Raw genomic sequence first — 18,950 nt, 5'->3', positions numbered from 1 at the left:
AATGTAATGATATCGTAAAAAAAATTCAAGCCCGACCCGAACCGGCCCGGTATTTTTTAAAAATATTAGGCCCACCAGCCCCGAAACCGAATTTATTTTTAAAAATATAGCCCGGCCCTGGCGAATCTCTAATTGAAGTAATGGTTGGGTTGTAGTGTTTTTTTGGCGGAGTTCAATATTCGTATCATGGGATGGCTCAGCTAGGGAGTCATTAGTGAATGCCAATCTCTTCACGTAGAAAAATATTTGTATATCGAGTTTTAATTTCTTTTCTTAATACTATATCAAGAATTCGACTTAAATCATCACTAAGATTTAATAATAAAGTATATCTATATGATACAGATTAACAATTATATTTTAAATTAAATTTAACAACAGATGGTTTAAATCTCTTAAGGATCCAATATTACTAGCGGGATCCCTATTAAAATTAGGAGTATTTAAATCTAACAAGGTAAGAAGCGTTTATTGTTACTCAATAAATATAAAACATCTACCCTCAAGCAAAAAAATTTTGAGTCAATTTTATAAAAAATTGGACATTTTTGTAAGTGATTACAAATTTGTATTTTATAAATATTCCCCGAAAAAAAACCCGTTTTATATCCCAATGACTAAACATATAATATATAAAGATTACTACTATTAAATTATTGATTTATATATAAATTTTATTAAGCAATATTCCCTTTTGACCCCTTATACATTATTTAAATTAATGGAATGCAAAATCTTTATTAATAGTGTAAAAGATTCGTGGAGTTCTCTAATCAGCATTGATTACAAGATTTTTTGCAAAATTCCCCGTGATAATTACCACCACGACATAAACCTTCTCTAACAACCCGATCGCAATGAATCTTTTCCCATGCATCAGTGCATTGTCTATTATTATTATTATCATTATTATTATTATCATTATTATTATTATCATTATTATTATTATCATTATTATTATTATCATTATTATTATTATCATTATTATTATTATCATTATTATTATTATCATTATTATTATTATCATTATTATTATTATCATAATTATCATTATTATTATTATTATCATTATTATCATTATCATTATTATCATTATCATTATTATCATTATTATTGGGCTGATTATGACCTTTATATTTATTTATTATTTGTATAATCGTATAATAATTATTAGTTTATTTTTATTTTTTTTATAAATATATATTTTATATGAACTTGGAACTCCGTTTTTGCATTTGCAGGATCTGGTACATTTATCCTTACTACTACCCATACAATAACCTGGACTAGCAGCTAAATACTCGCAATTGTTATAGAAGTTGACGCAAAATTCATCTATAATTATACGTTTTAATGACTAGTAAATTTTTTAAAAAATTGTTAACATAATAAATGGTATACTATCTTTATTTTTTTTTACCGCATTCTTTTAACAATTTTCCGCGATATTCGCCCGTTGAACACACGCCACCTTTTAAGCAACCATCGCATGCTTGTCTATCTGATCTGAGATAGGGCAGACCAATATCCGAATTACCCCTGAAGATTATATTATTAGAGAGGTACAATGTTTTTAATCAATTTAAGGTTGTAAAAGCAATGTGGTAATCAGAATCAACAAATAGATTCAAATACTATGGAAAAAATTGTTTAAAAAAAGTATCTGTGCAATTTTGTCGATGTGAGACCACAAAAAGACGTAAACACCTTTATAGGCATTTTCAGTAAATAAATTGCCCTACAGATAATGCTAGTATAATAATATCAGTGGTTTCAATGGCCGACTGGCCATTTTTTAGTAAAGAAACTCCAGTGAAGACCTTTAAAAATGCAAGTTTTGTGGCCATAAAGATACCACTTCGAAGTTATTAAGCTTGTAGTGGTGGGCATACCACTTTTATCAAAATATCTTGTAGTGTTGGGCTCTTTTTAAAGCCCCCCAAAAATATATTAAAAGGCCCAGTATTTTTTATTAACATTTTTATAAAGGTTAATTGTATTTTTAAATGACTGAAATTGTTAATGGCTAGTTATGATAACCTTATACATTACAAAGTTATTAGCTATTAATTCATAAACATATTTATTTTCTCTAGAAAACTCATTTTACATTTGTGACAATTAAATTGTGTATACCTTTTATTTTCCTACTTATTCAATACCAAACTAATACAAGTTACTATAATAAGTATAAATATACTATACCATCGTAGTTAGACTTTCTTTATAATTTAAAATATGTTGAAATATTTTGGGAGGCTTTGCTGCTTAAGTTTTTTGGGACCCCTGATAAACCCATCTCACTGCGCCACCTTGGCTTTCCAGTCAGATCCCCTGACTGATTCTATATTTCAAAAAAATCTTAGAATTCTAAATAGCTAACTTCGGGTAATAATTGCAAGTGTAAATGTATTTTCCGGGACATTTAGTCTTAGCGCATCCAATTTCTTTAGTGGCAGCCCACACTATCTAAGTTTATATTTCCAAAAATAAAATAATATAAATTCTTACAAATATTTTGTTTCCGTTTAATGCAATGTAAATGATTTTCGCATTTTTCTTTTTTTTCTATCTTTTAAATGTCGATTTTTTTTGTCAGAGACATAGCCACATTATTTTATATAAACAAAATGTCTTCCTTTCCGTCCATTTATTGGTTTACTAAGAAAAGACCAGATGTTTTTAAAAGTCACCAAAGATACCTCGAAATATGGTACTAAATGACTAAAAGCGTTCACCTGATCGATATCGTCCGTCTCCTATAGAACAGGAAGTGCTAATATTGCTGTAATTGGAAAAAAAGATTTTAGTTGGGGATTCAAATATGACATAAAAATTTCTAGATCAATATAAGTGAAAAATAATTGAGAGATGATTGTAAATTCATAATACTTTACAGCTGAGAGCCTTAAAAGAAATTTATTCAAAAATTTCTTGTGAAGATTTTATTTAATAAAATTCAAATAAGTGAGAAGCAAAATAAGCACTTTGAAAATCATTCTTTTGTTCAAAATGCTTTCATTTCAATTTTAATTTGTTTAGAGAAAACTAAACTAAAATTTAATTACTAGCAATTATCGAACTATATAACAGAGACCCACAGAACCCTATCAGGGCTTAGGTCTATGCTATACATTATATAAACCTCAATCTTTACTTAATTCTAATTTATTCATAAATTACTTAGCTAAACAAAAAAAAAATGACGGCAAATATTTTGGATTGAGAAATTTTTTTCAATGAACGTTAATTCCTTTCATAAAATTTAAGCTAAAGTGCACTATGGGTGATTCCATTTATAAAATATGATAATTAATATCACAGATAATAGCCCAAAATTGACAATGCTCTAATGTCCCTAAAAATTGACATATTTTAAAATCTAGTATTTATTTAAATATTTATTGAGAAATTATACGATCAAAATCATCTACTAACTCATAAATCTTAAAAAAAAAAGTCGAGTGGAGCGCAGAGAATTGTATAGTTCTATCTAAATTTAGTAACAATTACATTTTAAGAGAATCTTCTGATTGTGCTATTACCTTAGTAAGCTATAAAAAAAAACCTATTTGGTAACCTATTTATAATATTTTATAAAATTTTCGGTATAGAAATTATAATGTGTCTCAATTGTAAAATCCTTAAATTTACCATTCTTTAAAACTTTTACAGTTGTGAATATTTAAAAAAAAGGAGATTTTATTTTAAAGTTAATTCCAACATTAATTTTTATAAAAAATTGTAAATAGCCACTGTTGGAAAGATATTATAAACATTATTTTTACTATCAAAATATAGATAAGAATGAAAGATTTTAAATAATCAACGAAATTATGTATTAAATATTTAAAGCTTATTATGATCTTTTAATAGATGAACGAACACATATCATTAACCTGATTAATTTAATGAATTTCTAAAAAATTAAGGAAGAATATTATTTCTGTAAATTGCTGACTAAGAATATCTTTATGTCGCTTAAGAATTAAGAAGTAACGAAATGACCATTAATTAAGTTGTTTTTTTTACTTGTGTAAAATGTAAAACATTTCTTCCTGCATTGTTTCCTCCATAAGAAAAGTCCTTGGTTTCATTGTACCATCTTTCAATGGGATCTTTCCAAGCCACATTATCCGAATTCCAAGCTAAATTTTGGCCCGCTGTATCATATTCTTTTAAAATAAAATTTTTTTTTTCCAGGAAAAAAATGAATTGATTTTGGGTCTATAAAATGCCAAGAAGAGAATTAAAATATTTGAGTTAACATTTTTGCAAATTGCAAACATTAACAACCTTAGCGTGTTATCATTATATATTAAATCGATTCGCAGAATAATAACATATTTTAAAAAATAATAGTAATATTTATACTAGGGATTTTTCTATCTTGATCCGAGTCATGGTATGTACTACAACGTCTAGTCATCCTGTCTGCCTTGGCTGCTCCCTCATTATTCCATCTCTAATATCGGTGTGAATAATATTATGTATGATTAGTTACATATACTTTATTCTTTAGTAGAAAGAAAGAAAGAAAGAAAGAAAGAAAGAAAGAAAGAAAGAAAGAAAGAAAGAAAGAAAGAGAATGAAAGATTTTTTTTAATAGTGATTTCTAATCACAGTGTGCTCCTCTCGTCAAATTAGTCTCTGAAAAATAAACACCACGTGTTTGAAAAAAAAGTGGAAGGCACTATGTTAATAAAAACGCTCTATATAAAAATTTTTTTTGATTTACCAATTCGAACATATCACGTGCTGGTGGCTTGACATTAGCCCTAAAGTCATTGTGAGTCTTAAGAATCTCTCTTATTTCTTCAGCACTCGGAATATCCGCATCTTATATAATTTATTTATTTTTTTCATTAGAAATATCATTTAATTTAAAACGGGATTAGAAATTTCAATCTAGACGTTGCCGATTGAAATTCAATTTCTTATTCTTAAGCCTTATGTTATAACATTTTTTTTTTGTTAGTAATTAGTTGAAGGATCCAAAATCTTCATTTATGCTTAGAACCAAAGAGGAAGGAAAATTCAAGAACTTTTAAATTTTTTTTTTTTTAAATCTATTTTTGAGTAGTAATTTAAAAAATAATAATAAAAAGAATTTAATTTTTAATAAAAAACTTATTAAAATGTCCCTTAAAAAGATTTTATTTTTTAAAAAATAAAATATAATGAAAGCTGAGGGAATTTGTTCATTAGATGGCACAGAAAGATTCGAACCTCTATTTGTCAAATCGTAAGGCTTGTACTGAACAGCACAAATTGAACGTTTCAAACGCGGCGTTTTTTTTTCAAAACGCAAAAACATAGCCGCGTTTACGTTTATGAAGCGCGGTTTTGAAACGTTCACGTGAAGCATTGATTAGAGATAATATTATTTTGGTCAAAAAAATCTTAATCGGGTCATGTTTTAAAAATAGAACCACGAAATAAAAGCATTTTAAATCCCTTCCTTGTCGGTAATTTTTCTCGATGACAAATATTCTTGGGGAAAAAATAAAATTTGAAATTATTAAAATGGTTTCATTTTAAATAATTTTTCTCATTAAATTTAAAAAAAATATATATAAATCAAAATATTACGCGTCATACACACCATGAGGAGTAAAGTGAACAAAATTGGCACATACATAATCGTCAAAAGAATTATAATTAAAAAAAATTTATTTTTGAATTTATTTTAATTTTCAAATTTTATTACAAACTTTATATAGCGGTTTAAAAAATAAATTTTTAAGAAAAATATTTTATTATTTAAAAAATTAAAATAAAAATTATAAATTTAAAATTTATTACTAGAAATCGTAAAAAACAAATATTAGAACCAAAGAAATTATAGGTTAAAACTAGAACGTCATAAACCATCTGAGCAAGCAATGGGAAAAAAAACTTTTCTTTTTATATCAACCACCTGAACGGTGTAATATAATACGAAAGATGCTTTTATTTTATAGCGTTATTTCTCTCCTTTATTTTCGAAAAAATTTGAAAATGAAGACGAGAACACGTTTACCACGTGATATACATACATGATTTGGACCAATGAGAAAATTGAGCGCAATATTTCAATTTTTAATTTTTTTTTAATCGTTGAAATTTAATAGTAATTTGATTGGATGTACTTACTGTACGGTTGAATAACTTTTATAAAATGAAATAGGAACTCTTTTACCACCTGAGCTATTATATTACGGTGACCTCGTTTATAAGAACTCATAATTTCACTATGATGAGCTAATGTAAAAAATTGATTGGGATATTTGATTATTGATTTTAATTTTTTATTTCCTTCCCTTTTTATAAATATATTAATAGGAGATGATAAACTCTTATAAGGGAAGTTCCCAAAGTGGAACCAATAAAGCTCGTTAAATTCCATCTAAGAATTTTACCTATATTATTCTTATGCAGCTATAAGAATTTTTTTTTGGGATAAATATTGGAGGTATTAGTTCTTAGTAGTCCTGTTAAACGGGGCTCGAATTTATCGCCCCTCCCTCCGCTCGCGTCTACCTGGAAATCCGACATATTCCTTAACACTTTTCCTAGTTCTCTTTTTCTTAATGATAGGATGGGCCGCATTATGACCTTAATCTCAAGGAACTTCTAAATAGTTGTATCTTTTGATATATACCTAATATATTACTCTTTCAAGATTCAACTTCAATTAGCCCAATTCAAACAAGGTATCCTATACGAAATAAATATTGTAGGTTTGAAATATTCTATAATCTAAATTTATACATCTATTTTGTCATTATATTACTCAAAATACCAGTGGTTTTTATCCATTAAAGCCTTTTATTTTGACATTTTCCTTAAAAAATTGCACTCCTACATTGGGTAAATATGGTCATGACGCATCACTTTTCCTAAGAACTTCAGGAAAAAAAAACAACTGACTAGTATCTCTAATGACCCTAAGGGGAACTATTATCTCAGGCAGAAAAGATTCTTAGAAATAAAAAGGTATATCTGCATACCCATTCAGAGATCTATCACCTTACAATATTCGTAGTTTATTATCTTTTAGATAAGTTAATTTCAATATATAATATCTATGTCAAATTTGGCATAGTGAAAAAAAAGTCTATAGATATCGCTTTTACCAAATTACTAATTTTTTTTCTAAAACGTTATATAAAATTTACATGTAAATTTTTCTTTATAGCATCTAACGCCAACTAACGGAGAAATATTTATTAAATTTTAATAACGGAAATTCTCCTTGTGGGGCATTAAAGCTGTATAAAAGGAAATCTAACTTTTTTTGGTCAAATACACAAAAATTATCAATCGAAATAGTTTAATTTTACGAATCGGAATGCGTAAAATATTGCTTTTATTTTGAAAATATTTTCCTAAAAGTTACATCCTTCCGAGATATTTAACCGTGAAAATAAACCATATAATATAAAAAATGAATGTAAAAGGTACTTGATTTCTATTAGATGTTATTTAGTAATAATAGAATTATATAATTTTTTTCCTAATTATTAGCAGGTATTATTCTAAAAGCTTATTATAATATCTTATATATAAATTTGTTAATTTAGCCAAGAATAATTATGTCTGATTTTAAGATATCTTATCTAATTAACAGATAAATTGTCTGATCTCTTATAAATTACGTATTTAAAGAAAAAACAACAAACCTGGTATTATTTGATATATAATGTTGTGATAATATAAAAATATTTAATTCGATATATAATGTTGACAATATAGAAATATTTAATTTGAAAAAAGAAATCACCGATTTAAAAAATGCCCCCAAGGAAAATTAAAATTTTAAATGCAGGTTAATAATTTAAAATTAATTATTTTTAAAACCGTTTTGGACCGGTTTAAACCGGTTCAAAATATTTATAACGGTTCGGTTTGCTCTTTTAATATTTTCTTCATAACGGTTCGGTTAAGGTTACGGTTCAGAATATCATACCGATTTATTCCGGTTTTGCGGTTCGGTTTGGTTCGAACCCCTGACCGGGTATTAATATATAGATTTATTATTAAATTAAAAGCCCAGGCGAATTTTAAATATTGAATAATTGTTGCAATAATTCGGATTTTTATAAACATATTTTTAAATTTCGAATAAAACGTGGGGACAAGATCTTGAATCCCCATGTTGGGATTCCGAATCCCACACGATTCCATATCCCAAATACGACATATATATTTATTATTTCGCATTATTTCTTTTTAAATTTTAAATTTTTGTTAATTTGAAATATTTTTTTTTTTAGGGGGATTTAACTTTATCATCTTGATGGCTGCGGTTCATTCCGGTGCAATTTTTTTTTATGGAAGAACTAAGTGATAGAACACTGTATCTGTACTGATGTTGTTAAACGGCTGGCTTTGAGCTAATTTTCAAAACCGGCTAACTCGATATTCCATTCAGAAGAATATTATCCAAGCTTGAGGATTTTGTTCATAGAAGGAACAAAGGTCAAGACCATGATTATCTATCCAAACCTCGAGGTCTTAGGGTATATTTTTCTGGCTAAAATATTGAGTTGGCGGTTTTTAAAAATCGGCTCAAAACGAGCCGTTTTAACAACACTAATTTTTACTGGTATTTATTTTTACTTAAATCATGTTTATTTTTAAGTTTTTAATATACGAATTAATAGTAAAATTAAAATAGCCAATATATCCTGCCCCCATGCATAATTTTTTATTTAATCGGGCAGGGGTACCTCTTCTCCTATTTTCCATGGGCATTTAAGTAAAGGGCTTTGCCTCTAGCTCGCACGACAACTGCGGCCTGTTTAATAAACGTGGATGGTCCTCTTAACCTCTTAATGGTTAACGGTGCAGATACGCACCAGGCTAGATTCTCTATTTAGGATTATTTTTTTCGGTTGGTTTATTTAGAATATCAGATTTGAGCATTAAATCAATATAATTTGAAAAAATTGAGCATTTTTGTCCACTAGAAAAATCTTGACCATTAATGGGTTAATTATTTCTCATTTTATATCCTACTTTGATACTTTTCATGAGAGAACCAAGCGTTGCGCTGTTGTATATATATATCTATGGTATATATATGACGTTTAGGGCTAGTGAGCTTAATATCATCTCTGGTATATGTTAAGGTTGGCAGGGATAAGAACAAAATTAAGAAAGTAAAACTTTATTTAATAAATTTATTTTTATAAATATTTTGACTACAAAACTATAATAAATTTATTCTTTATATATACAAAAAATCTATTAAACAATTAAATGAAACTATTAAGTTAAGTTAATATAAATGGTGTTAATTAAATGAATGTAACATACAAAAATTTACGCTATATAATAACCATTATAATAAGATAATTATCCATGTTCAACTAATATATGTTTAGGGCTAGTGCACTTAATATAATCTCTGGTTTATACTATATGACGTTTAGGGCTATTGCGCTTAATATCATCTTTGGTATATATATGCCTTTTAGGGCTAGTGCACTTAATATCATCTCTGATATATAATATATGACGTTTAGGGTTGGTGCCAGTGGCGTAGCTACGGGGGTGGTTTTCGGGTTTGGACCCCTCCCAGAGCAAATTTTTTTATAGATTATACGTTCAAAAGACTTAAAAGTGACTTTATATCAAATAAATACCATTTGGTTTTGATGTTTGTGGAAGGATATTATATTACTATTGAAATTATTCTGGGTAGTATTATTAAAGTCATTGAGAATAATCTACTATCATAATAATAACATACTATTCATGCGATTTTATAAGTATGGACCCCCTCTAAGAAAAATTCCTAGCTACGCCACTGGTTGGTGCGCTTGATATCATCTCTGCTATATATATATGACGTTTAGCCTAGTGCCCTTAATATCATCTCTGGTATATATATGACGTTTAGGGCTAGTGCACTTAATATCATCTCTGGTATATATATGACGTTTAGGGCTAGAGCACTTACTATCATCCCAGGTATATACATTAGCGTAGCCAGGGAGGGGGGCAAGGGGAAATTCCCCACCCCCCTCAGAAATTTAACACTTTTTGTGAATATCATTTTAAGCTAATAAAAAATATCCCCCTTAGCCCCCCCCACTCCCTGACCCCCAAAAATGTATGCATATATCTTAAATAATAATTTGAAAGAAAGAAAGAAAGTAGATATATTTTAATAAAACTATACATCATGATTTATACATTTTTGGAAAAATGCATTTTTATATATAAAAAGTGAACCCATAGGCGTAGCCAGGATTTTCCTAAGGGGGGGGGGGAATAAAATTGGGGCCTCGCCCCTAGACCCTACCTTAGTCTAAATATAGTCATAAAATATTTTTACAAGAGAGGAGGTTATTTTAATTAAGCCTGGAACAAATATGAAATATGTTTTTATTAGTTTATATAAAATATAATAAATTACTTATATATACATTAATATAAAAGCATGGTAGTTATTTATTGCAAACATAAGAAATTTATTTATAGAAAGTAAGTAGACATATAGTTGATATTCCTTTATTATATAGAATTGGTTACAAAATACTAGTCTAATTTCCACTTTTAAAGACATATTTGACATAGAGGATATATTACAGTTAATAATTTAACAAATTTTACTAATCAATGCTCTTGATAATAAATATATCAACAATTTGCATTCAATTATTTAACGCCATCTATATAAATAAACATTGATATTAAAAATTAATCTTTATATTATTCATCCTACAATGTCTTTAAGAGATATTTTCTCAAGTGTAAAATATTTAATTCGCTATATTGGTAAAAATTACTTGATTGTTATATGATAATTGAAAAAATTAGATATACTGTAAATCTCCGACATATAATATTTTAATGTTTGTAATGTGCCTTAATTTTTTTATTAAATTTATGATTTAATTTTATCAATAGTTTTATAATTATAATTTACTTTTAATAAGATAAATAAATTAAAATAACTCACTTTATAAAAAATTATCTTTGATACATTATATTATTTAGTAATTTTATGGATATATTATTATTATTTATATCATTTCACTTTTGTCTTAAGACTTATCTTTGGCTTATATTCCATTTCTTAAAAAACATTTTTGGTTCACTTTTTTTATATATAAATGCTTTTTTCCAAAAATGTATAAATTATGATGAATAGTTTCATAAAAAAATACCAACTTTACATTCTTTCTTTCAAATTATTGTTAAAGATATATGCTTACATTTTTGGGGGTCAGGGAGGGGGGGGGAGGACTAAGGGGGTTATTTTTTTATTAGCTTAAAATGATATTAATAAAAAGTGATAAATTTCTGAAGGCGGGGGGATTTCCCCTTGCCCCCACCCCCATTATGCCTATGAGTGAACCAAAAATGTTTTTTAAAATATGGAATATTAGCCAAAGATAAGTCTTAAGACAAAAGTGAAATGTATTATAATTATTAATAATAGATCCATAAAATTATTAAATAATAAAATATATCAAATATAATTTTTTATAAAGTGATTAATTTTAATTTATTTTTTTAAATAAAAGTAAAATATAATTATAAACTATTGATAAAATTAATTCATTAATTAAATAAAAATTTTAAAGCACAATACAAACAGTGTAATATTATATGTCGTAGATTTACAGTATATCTAATTTTATCAATTATCATATGACAATCAATTTATTTTTACCAATATAGCGAATTATATATTTTACAGAAAACTATAAAATATTGATAAGGACATCAGAAAATATTTTTTAAAGACATATCGTGAGGATTAATTTTTAATTACAATTTGTATTTAAAATAAATAGATGGCGTTAAATAATTGAATGCAAATTGCTGCTATATTTATTATCAAGAGCATTGATTAGTAAAATTTGTTTATTAATGGTAATATATTCTCTAGCTGGTAAATATGTCTGTAAATGTGGAATTTTATCTAATATTTATAACTAATTCTATATAATAGAGGAATATCAACTATATGTCTACTTACTTTTTATAAATAAATTTCTTATACTTGTTTGGAATACATTATTACAATGCTTTTATATTAATGTATATACAAATTTTTTATATTTTATATACTAATAAAAATATATTTCATATTTGTTCCAAGCTTGTTTTTTTTAATTAAAATTAACCTCCTATCATGTAAAAATATTTTATGACTATTATATATGACGTTTAGGACTAGTGAGCTTAATATCATCTCTGATATATAATATATGACGTTTAGGGCTAGTGCACTTAATATCATCTCAGGTATATATAAGTATGACCTTTAGGGCTAGTGAGCTTAATATCATCTCAGGTATATATATGACATTTATGGCTAGTGTGTTTAATATCACGTATCATCTATATATTATTTCTTTTCTACCTCCCATGCCTTGGCTAATGAATAAAAAATATTACTCATAAATTTTTGTTTTTGTTTTATTTTACATTTTCTTCCTTTTTTTTATTTTGTTTAACATTTTTTTTTCAGAGAAAAATAATTATATTATTATTTGCTTATTATTACTATAAAATAAATTATATTTTGGATATGAAACATTCTCTAAGTGTATTTAAATAAGATATATAACAGCTTTCCAGCCACCAGAGATTCCAAACAGCAAGTTGGAGATGGTTGAAAAGACATGATACTTCATGTTTTATGCTCGAAGATATAGTTTTAGCAATATGAATATGATCATTGAACTTCTGAACGACAATTAGCCTAATACCAAAAAAGATCGGAGAAAAGAAGCTGGTTACTTTAACTTTTAAAATGTTTATTGCAAAGGCTAGTTATTTTTAACAAGAATGAGAAATTATGAGCATAATTAGGAGGGAGTGATGTAAGAATATAGGAAAAGTACCATCAGGACCATGTGTGGAAATTACGAAGAAAGGAATGGATAGCCTACACTTCTTTCAACGTTAATTGAGAGGCAATGGAGTGAGGTTGAGGGGATATTAGGATGGTGATTTGCGAGCCTAATTTTTTAAGCCCGGTCCGCTGTAAAAAAATGTTTTTTATATAAAATAAATAGCTCTGACTTGTCCCTACCCGAAGTAAAAATTATTTGTCGGCCCGACCCGAATTTATCTTTAAAAAATAGATCGGGTCCTAACAAATCTCTAATTGGGGTGATGGTTGTGTTGAAGTGTTTTTTTTTAGCGGAATTCCATATCCGTAACATGAGATAGCTCAGTTAGGGAGTCATTAGCGGATGCCACAATCTCTTCTCGTAAAAAAAATAGTTATATATTTGAGTTTTAATTTCTTTTCTTGATACTTTATCAAGATTTCAACTTAAATTATTACTAAGATTTAATAATAAAGTATATCTATATGAAATAGGTTAACAATCATATTTTAAAATTAAATCTAACAACAGATGGTTTAAATTTCTTAGGGATCCATATTACTAACGGGATCCCTATTAAAATTAGGACTATTTAAATCTAACAAGGTAAGAAGCGTTTATTGTTACTCAATAAATATAAAACATTAACCCCAAGCAAATAAATTTTGAGTCAATTTTTATAAAAATTTGAAATTTTTTATAAGTGAATACAAATTTGTATTTTATAAATATTCCCCGAAAAAAAACCGTTTTATATTTCAATGACTAAATATATAATATTAGGAGATTACTACTATTAAGATTTATATATTAATTATATTAAGCAATATCCCCTTTGACCCCTTATACATTATTTAAATTAATGGAAAGCAAAATCTTTATTAATAGTATAAAAGATTCGTGGAGTTCTCTAATCAGCATTGATTACAAGATTTTTTGCAATATTCCGCGTGATAATTACCACCACGACATAAACCATCTCTAACAACCCGATCGCAATGAATCTTTTCCCATGCATCAGAGCATTGTTTATTATTATTATAATTATTATAATTATTATCATTATTATAATTATTATCATTATTATAATTATTATCATTATTATAATTATTATCATTTTTATCATTATTATCATTATTATCATTATTATCATTATTATCATTATTATCATTATCATTATTATTATTATCATAATTATCATTATTATTATTATCATCGTAATTATTATCATTATTACTATTATCGTTATTACCCTTATCATTGGTTTGATTATGACCTTTATATTTTATATATTTTTTTATATATATATATCGTATAACACCTATTTGTAATATTTCTTTTCTATAAATATATATTTTATTTTTTTATCAATGAAAATTAACTTGGAACTCCATTTTTGCATTTGCAGGATCTGGTACATTTATCCTTACTATTACCCGTACAATAACCTGGACTAGCAGCTAAATCCTCGCAATTGTTATAGAAGTTGACGCAAAATTCATCTATATTTATTTTAAAAAAATAATAAATTATTCGTTTTAACAAATTTGAATTAGTTAAATTTTTTAAAATTAAATAAATTTTTTGGATTTTATGTTATTCGTAACATAAAAAATGGTATACAATCTTTTTTTTTACCGCATTCTTTTAACAATTTTCCACTATATTCGCCCGTTGAACACACGCCACCTTTTAAGCAGCCATCGCATGCTTGTCTATCTGATCTGAGATAGGGCAGACTAATATCCGAATTACCCCTGTAGAATATATTTGTATATAATGTTTTTTAATCAATTTAAGGTGCATATGTATACAAATATAGTAATCAGAATGGGTAAATAGATTAAATACTATGGAAAAAAATTAAACTATAATTTGTTTAAAAATGCATCGGTATAATTTAGTCGATGTTACTTATAAATAAATTGACTTACAGATAAGGCTAGTATATCATTATCAGTGGTTCTAGTATTGTAATTAACAGAGTTAAAAATCACTAATTAACTATATTATTCATTTTTAAATTTAATTAGCATGTCTCTTCATGAAAATATTTTTAAGACCTAAACAAGTATAAGAAATTTCTTTATAAAAAGTAAATAGAATAGTTGATAAACCTCTATTATATAGAATTAATTATAAAATATTAGGTAAAATGCCATATTTACAGACATATTTGACAGTTATAGAATATATTACAGTTAATATTTGAAACTTTTAATAATATAAGTAAAAATTTGCATTCAATTCTTTAACGCCTTCTATATAAAATATAAAATTAAACATCTTATTCATCTCACAATAGGTTTAACAAATTCACTCTTTAACTATGCTGTCCCTTTTTGTGCCAATCATTTTTCCCAAATTCCCTCATATTTTTTAAAATAGACTTTAAACTTTGTGAATTTGATATCCACAATTTTGTTTAATCAGGTTTTAAAAACCGATGATTCGGACTGCAGCTTATTCCTTTAGACTTTTTATATACAGTATAGAAAAAATTTTGTTTCTCAGTTATAACCTTCTTTTTTTTTATGGCTGGAACACAAACATGAATTTATCCACGAAAAAAAAAATATATATATATATTTTTTCAGATTTACTTTCTTATTTAAAATTTGTAAAAATATTATTGGGGTGCTTTGCCCCCTTAAGTTAGGGGCCCTTGGTAAACGCATCTCACGGTGACTTTGGCTTTCCAGTCAGCTCCCCTGATTGATTCTATATTACAAAAAATCTTAGAATTCTAAATATTTAACTTTGGGTAATAATTGCAAGTATATAAGAAGATCCCGGGACATGAGGTCTTGGCACATCCAATTTCCTTAGTGGCAGCCCACACTAACTAAGTTTTTTATTTTCAAAAAAAAATTATATAAACTCTTAAAAATATTTTGTTTCAGTTAGACAAAAAAAAAATTTCTATTATAATTGATGTAAGGAATTCGCGATTGTTCTTAATGTCCTTTTTCAGAGACATAGCGACTCTATATATATATAATGTCTTCCTTTCCGTGTATTTATTGTATACTAAGAAAAGAGGACCCTAATTTCATCAAAGAAAACTCGAAAAAAATGATATTAAATAACTAAAAGCGCTATATATAAATTCTCTTTACACACCTGATAACTAAGTTTCAATCGTCGGTTTAGAATAATAAGTGTTAATATTGTTGTAATTGGGGAAAATGATTAAATTTGGATTGAATCGTAAGAAAAACATATAGATGAATATCAGTAAAAATTGAGAGGTGATTGTAATTCATAATACTTTGCAACTCAGAGCCTAATAATAATTTAATCAAAAATTATCCTTTTGAGGATTTTATTTAATAAAATTTTTAAATATAAGCGAAAAGCAAAATAAACACTTTAAAAAAAATTACCTTTTTTCTGTCCCAAATGCTTCATTTTAATTGTAATTTGTTAGAATTTATTAATTTAAAATAAAAATAGACCAAGTTCCTACTATTAATTATCAAACTATATAATATAAAGCTCAATCGTTTTAAGAAAAAGTGCACAATGGGTGATTTGATTTATAAAATATGATAATTAATATCGTAGATAATAGCCCAAAATTGACAATGCTTTAACGGTCTTCAAAAATTAAATATTTATAAATCCAGTTTTATTTATATATTTACTGGAAAATTAATCAATTAAAATCCACTCCCTAACTCATAAATCTTATGGAATGTCGAGTGTAGCACGTTCCGGAATTACGATATGATTATCTAGCTATTTTATCTTTAATTTTAATCTATTGTCATCTACTATATTTTCAATTTAAAGTGGCTCAGATTTTGAAAATTTTTAAAAATTAGATAATTTGAGAAGTGTATTGTTCTATCTAAACTTAGTACAAAAAAATACATTTTACTAAAATTGTTCTGATAGCGCTATTCTATAAAAAAAAAACTATGAAAAAATTTTGGAAATCCAGTTATGATATTACATAAAAATTTTCCATATAGTAGTAAAATATTATGTCTCATTGTAAAAATCTTAAATCTACCATTCTTTGAAACTTTTACAGGCGAGATAAAATATTATTAAAAAAGAAGGTTTTATTTTAAAGTTGAATTCCAGTTTTATAAAGATATATAATTAATATTTATTTAATAACTAATTTTTTTTTTATAATTATGAAAAATGTTTCAAAATAAAAGTTGTAAATAGCCATTGTTGGAAAGATGTAAACGTATATAGATAGAAGGAAAGGTGTTAAATAATCAACGAAATGATGTATTAAATATTAAGCTTATTGTGCGCTTTTAAGAGAGATGAACGAACACACATATTAAATAAACCTATAAAAACAAAATAAACCCATTTCTAAAAATTTTTGTTAGTTTAACATATTCTATATATATTCCTTTTACTTGTGTATAATGTAAAATATTTCTTCCTTCATTGTTTCCTCCATAAGTAAAGTCCTTGGTTTCATTGTACCATCTTCCAATGGGAACTTTCCAATTCAAATTTTCCGAATCCCACGCTATATTTTGGCCAGCATTTTCATATTCTTTAAAATAAAAGAATGAGATATATTTTTTATGAATACTTTATTTTTTTTTAAATTTTTTTATTAAACTAGAGATTTTTCTATCTTCTGCCGAATCATGGTTGGTAATACAACGTCTAGTCATCCTGTCTGCTTTCGCGGCTCCTTCATTATTCCATCTCTACCGAGTGAATTATATATGATTACATATACTTTTTTTAGTAGAAAGAAAGAAAGAATGAAAGAAAGAAAGAAAGAAAGAAAGATAGAAAGAAAGAAAGAAAGAAAGAAAGAAAGTAAGTAAGAAAGATTTTTTCAATATCTCTAATCACAGTGTTCTCCTCTCATCTAATTAGTTTCCAAAAAATGAACACCAAATGTTTAAAAATGAAAAGACATTTATGTGATTAAAAATCGCTCTATACATTAAAAAACATTTATTTGGGCTAATCTGGATTAATTATTTACCAATTCGAACATGTCACGGGCTGGTGGCTGGACATTAGCTCTAAAGTCATTGTGAGTCTTAAGAATCTCTCTTATTTCTTCAGCACTCGGAATATCAGCATCTGATATATTTATTTTTTTTTTTATTAGGAATATTAATTTAAATACAAGATTAGAAAATTATTCAAAAAATTATTTTCCATTCGAGACTTGCCCGATTAAAATTCAATTTCTATTCCTAGCCTTCATTTTATATTTAAGGTCAACAAAGACCGAACCGAAAAAAGGTTATCCAAAATCTTAATTTATGTCTAGGAACCAAAGAAGAAAAAAAATATTCAAGAATTTCTGAAATTTTTTGTTTTTTTTAACTCTTCCTTTTGAGAAATGAAAGATTAATAAGAAATTTGTTCAAAAAAGCTCCTAAAAGAATTTTTTCTAAATAAAAATATTATGCAAGGCGGGAGATTTTGTTCAATTAGATGGCGTAGAAAGATTTGAACCTCTATTCGTCAAATCGTAAGGCCTTTAGTGCGGACAAATTTAACGCTTCAAACAGAGCGTTTTTTTTCTCTTTTTTTCCAAAACGCTAATAATGCATTTTAAACGCGTACGTTTAAATCGGACAGCATTTTTTTAAAAAATATTTATTTTGCTTTAAATTTATAAAATTAACGGTTCAATTTTAAAACATAGCTGCGTTTACGCTTTATTTATTCGCGTTTTGAAACGCCGCGCGCCGAAACGTTCAATTTGGTGCACAGTATTAGATATGATAATATTATTTTGGTTAAAATTTAAGTCGTTATCACATTTTATCGTTTTTTAAAAATCCTTATTTTGTTCATAACTTTTCTTGATGAGAAAAATAAAATTTGGAATTGTATAATCGTTTCATTTTAAATAATTTTTCCATTAATTTTAAAACAAAACAAGATAAATCAAAAATCAAATTTTTACCGGCGATGCACACCACGAGGAGTAAAGTGAACAAAATTTTCACATACATATTCGTCAAACAAATTTGTAAAATTATTTATAAAAATTATTTTTTTAAAAAAAATTAAACTGGTAAATTAAAATTATGATTTTATTTTCAATTTAATAAAATTTATACAAAAAAACTTTATTTACTATTTAAAATAACATTTTTG

General features: G+C 26.3%; 2 protein-coding genes across 2 annotated transcripts; both read right to left on the bottom strand.

Moving 5' to 3' along the window:
* Positions 1–395: 395 nt before the first annotated feature.
* Positions 396–5,368, bottom strand: LOC135927111 (cysteine-rich venom protein-like). Its single transcript, XM_065463049.1, has 8 exons — positions 5,230–5,368; positions 4,739–4,839; positions 4,375–4,465; positions 4,033–4,175; positions 2,384–2,469; positions 1,421–1,539; positions 1,216–1,335; positions 396–424 (listed from the first exon to the last, which is right to left on the bottom strand). Exons 1-8 carry the CDS (start codon positions 5,366–5,368, stop codon positions 396–398), a joined length of 828 nt encoding a protein of 275 aa, XP_065319121.1.
* An 8,186-nt stretch (positions 5,369–13,554) lies between these two features.
* Positions 13,555–18,902, bottom strand: LOC135926431 (cysteine-rich venom protein-like). The gene is made up of 8 exons (XM_065462316.1): positions 18,757–18,902; positions 17,818–17,918; positions 17,440–17,530; positions 17,228–17,370; positions 15,602–15,687; positions 14,481–14,599; positions 14,225–14,344; positions 13,555–14,118 (listed from the first exon to the last, which is right to left on the bottom strand). Exons 1-8 carry the CDS (start codon positions 18,803–18,805, stop codon positions 13,757–13,759), a joined length of 1,071 nt encoding a protein of 356 aa, XP_065318388.1. The 5' UTR covers positions 18,806–18,902; the 3' UTR covers positions 13,555–13,756.
* Positions 18,903–18,950: the final 48 nt, after the last annotated feature.

Source organism: Gordionus sp. m RMFG-2023, chromosome 3 (assembly GCF_954871325.1).
Source record: "Gordionus sp. m RMFG-2023 chromosome 3, tfGorSpeb1-WG-v2, whole genome shotgun sequence".
In the NCBI taxonomy this organism is placed as follows: domain Eukaryota; kingdom Metazoa; phylum Nematomorpha; class Gordioida; order Chordodea; family Parachordodidae; genus Gordionus; species Gordionus sp. m RMFG-2023.
The sequence above is the reverse complement of the archived record's forward strand: the minus strand, read 5'-3'. Positions and strand labels throughout refer to the sequence as shown.

What these genes read in the sequence shown, in the direction of transcription:
- LOC135927111 (XM_065463049.1), bottom strand. Translation starts at nt 5,368, where the DNA reads ATGCTTCACGTGAACGTTTCAAAACCGCGCTTCATAAACGTAAACGCG. An exon ending in CACGTGATATGTTCGAATTG is followed by an intron (nt 4,466 to 4,738) that starts GTAAATCAAAAA and finishes CACCGATATTAG; the next exon opens with AGATGGAATAATGAGGGAGC. An exon ending in ATGTTTTACATTTTACACAA is followed by an intron (nt 2,470 to 4,032) that starts GTAAAAAAAACA and finishes ATATAAACTTAG; the next exon opens with ATAGTGTGGGCTGCCACTAA.
- LOC135926431 (XM_065462316.1), bottom strand. Translation starts at nt 18,805, where the DNA reads ATGTATGTGAAAATTTTGTTCACTTTACTCCTCGTGGTGTGCATCGCC. An exon ending in CCCGTGACATGTTCGAATTG is followed by an intron (nt 17,531 to 17,817) that starts GTAAATAATTAA and finishes TTCACTCGGTAG; the next exon opens with AGATGGAATAATGAAGGAGC. An exon ending in AAAATTGTTAAAAGAATGCG is followed by an intron (nt 14,345 to 14,480) that starts GTAAAAAAAAAG and finishes AAATAAATATAG; the next exon opens with ATGAATTTTGCGTCAACTTC.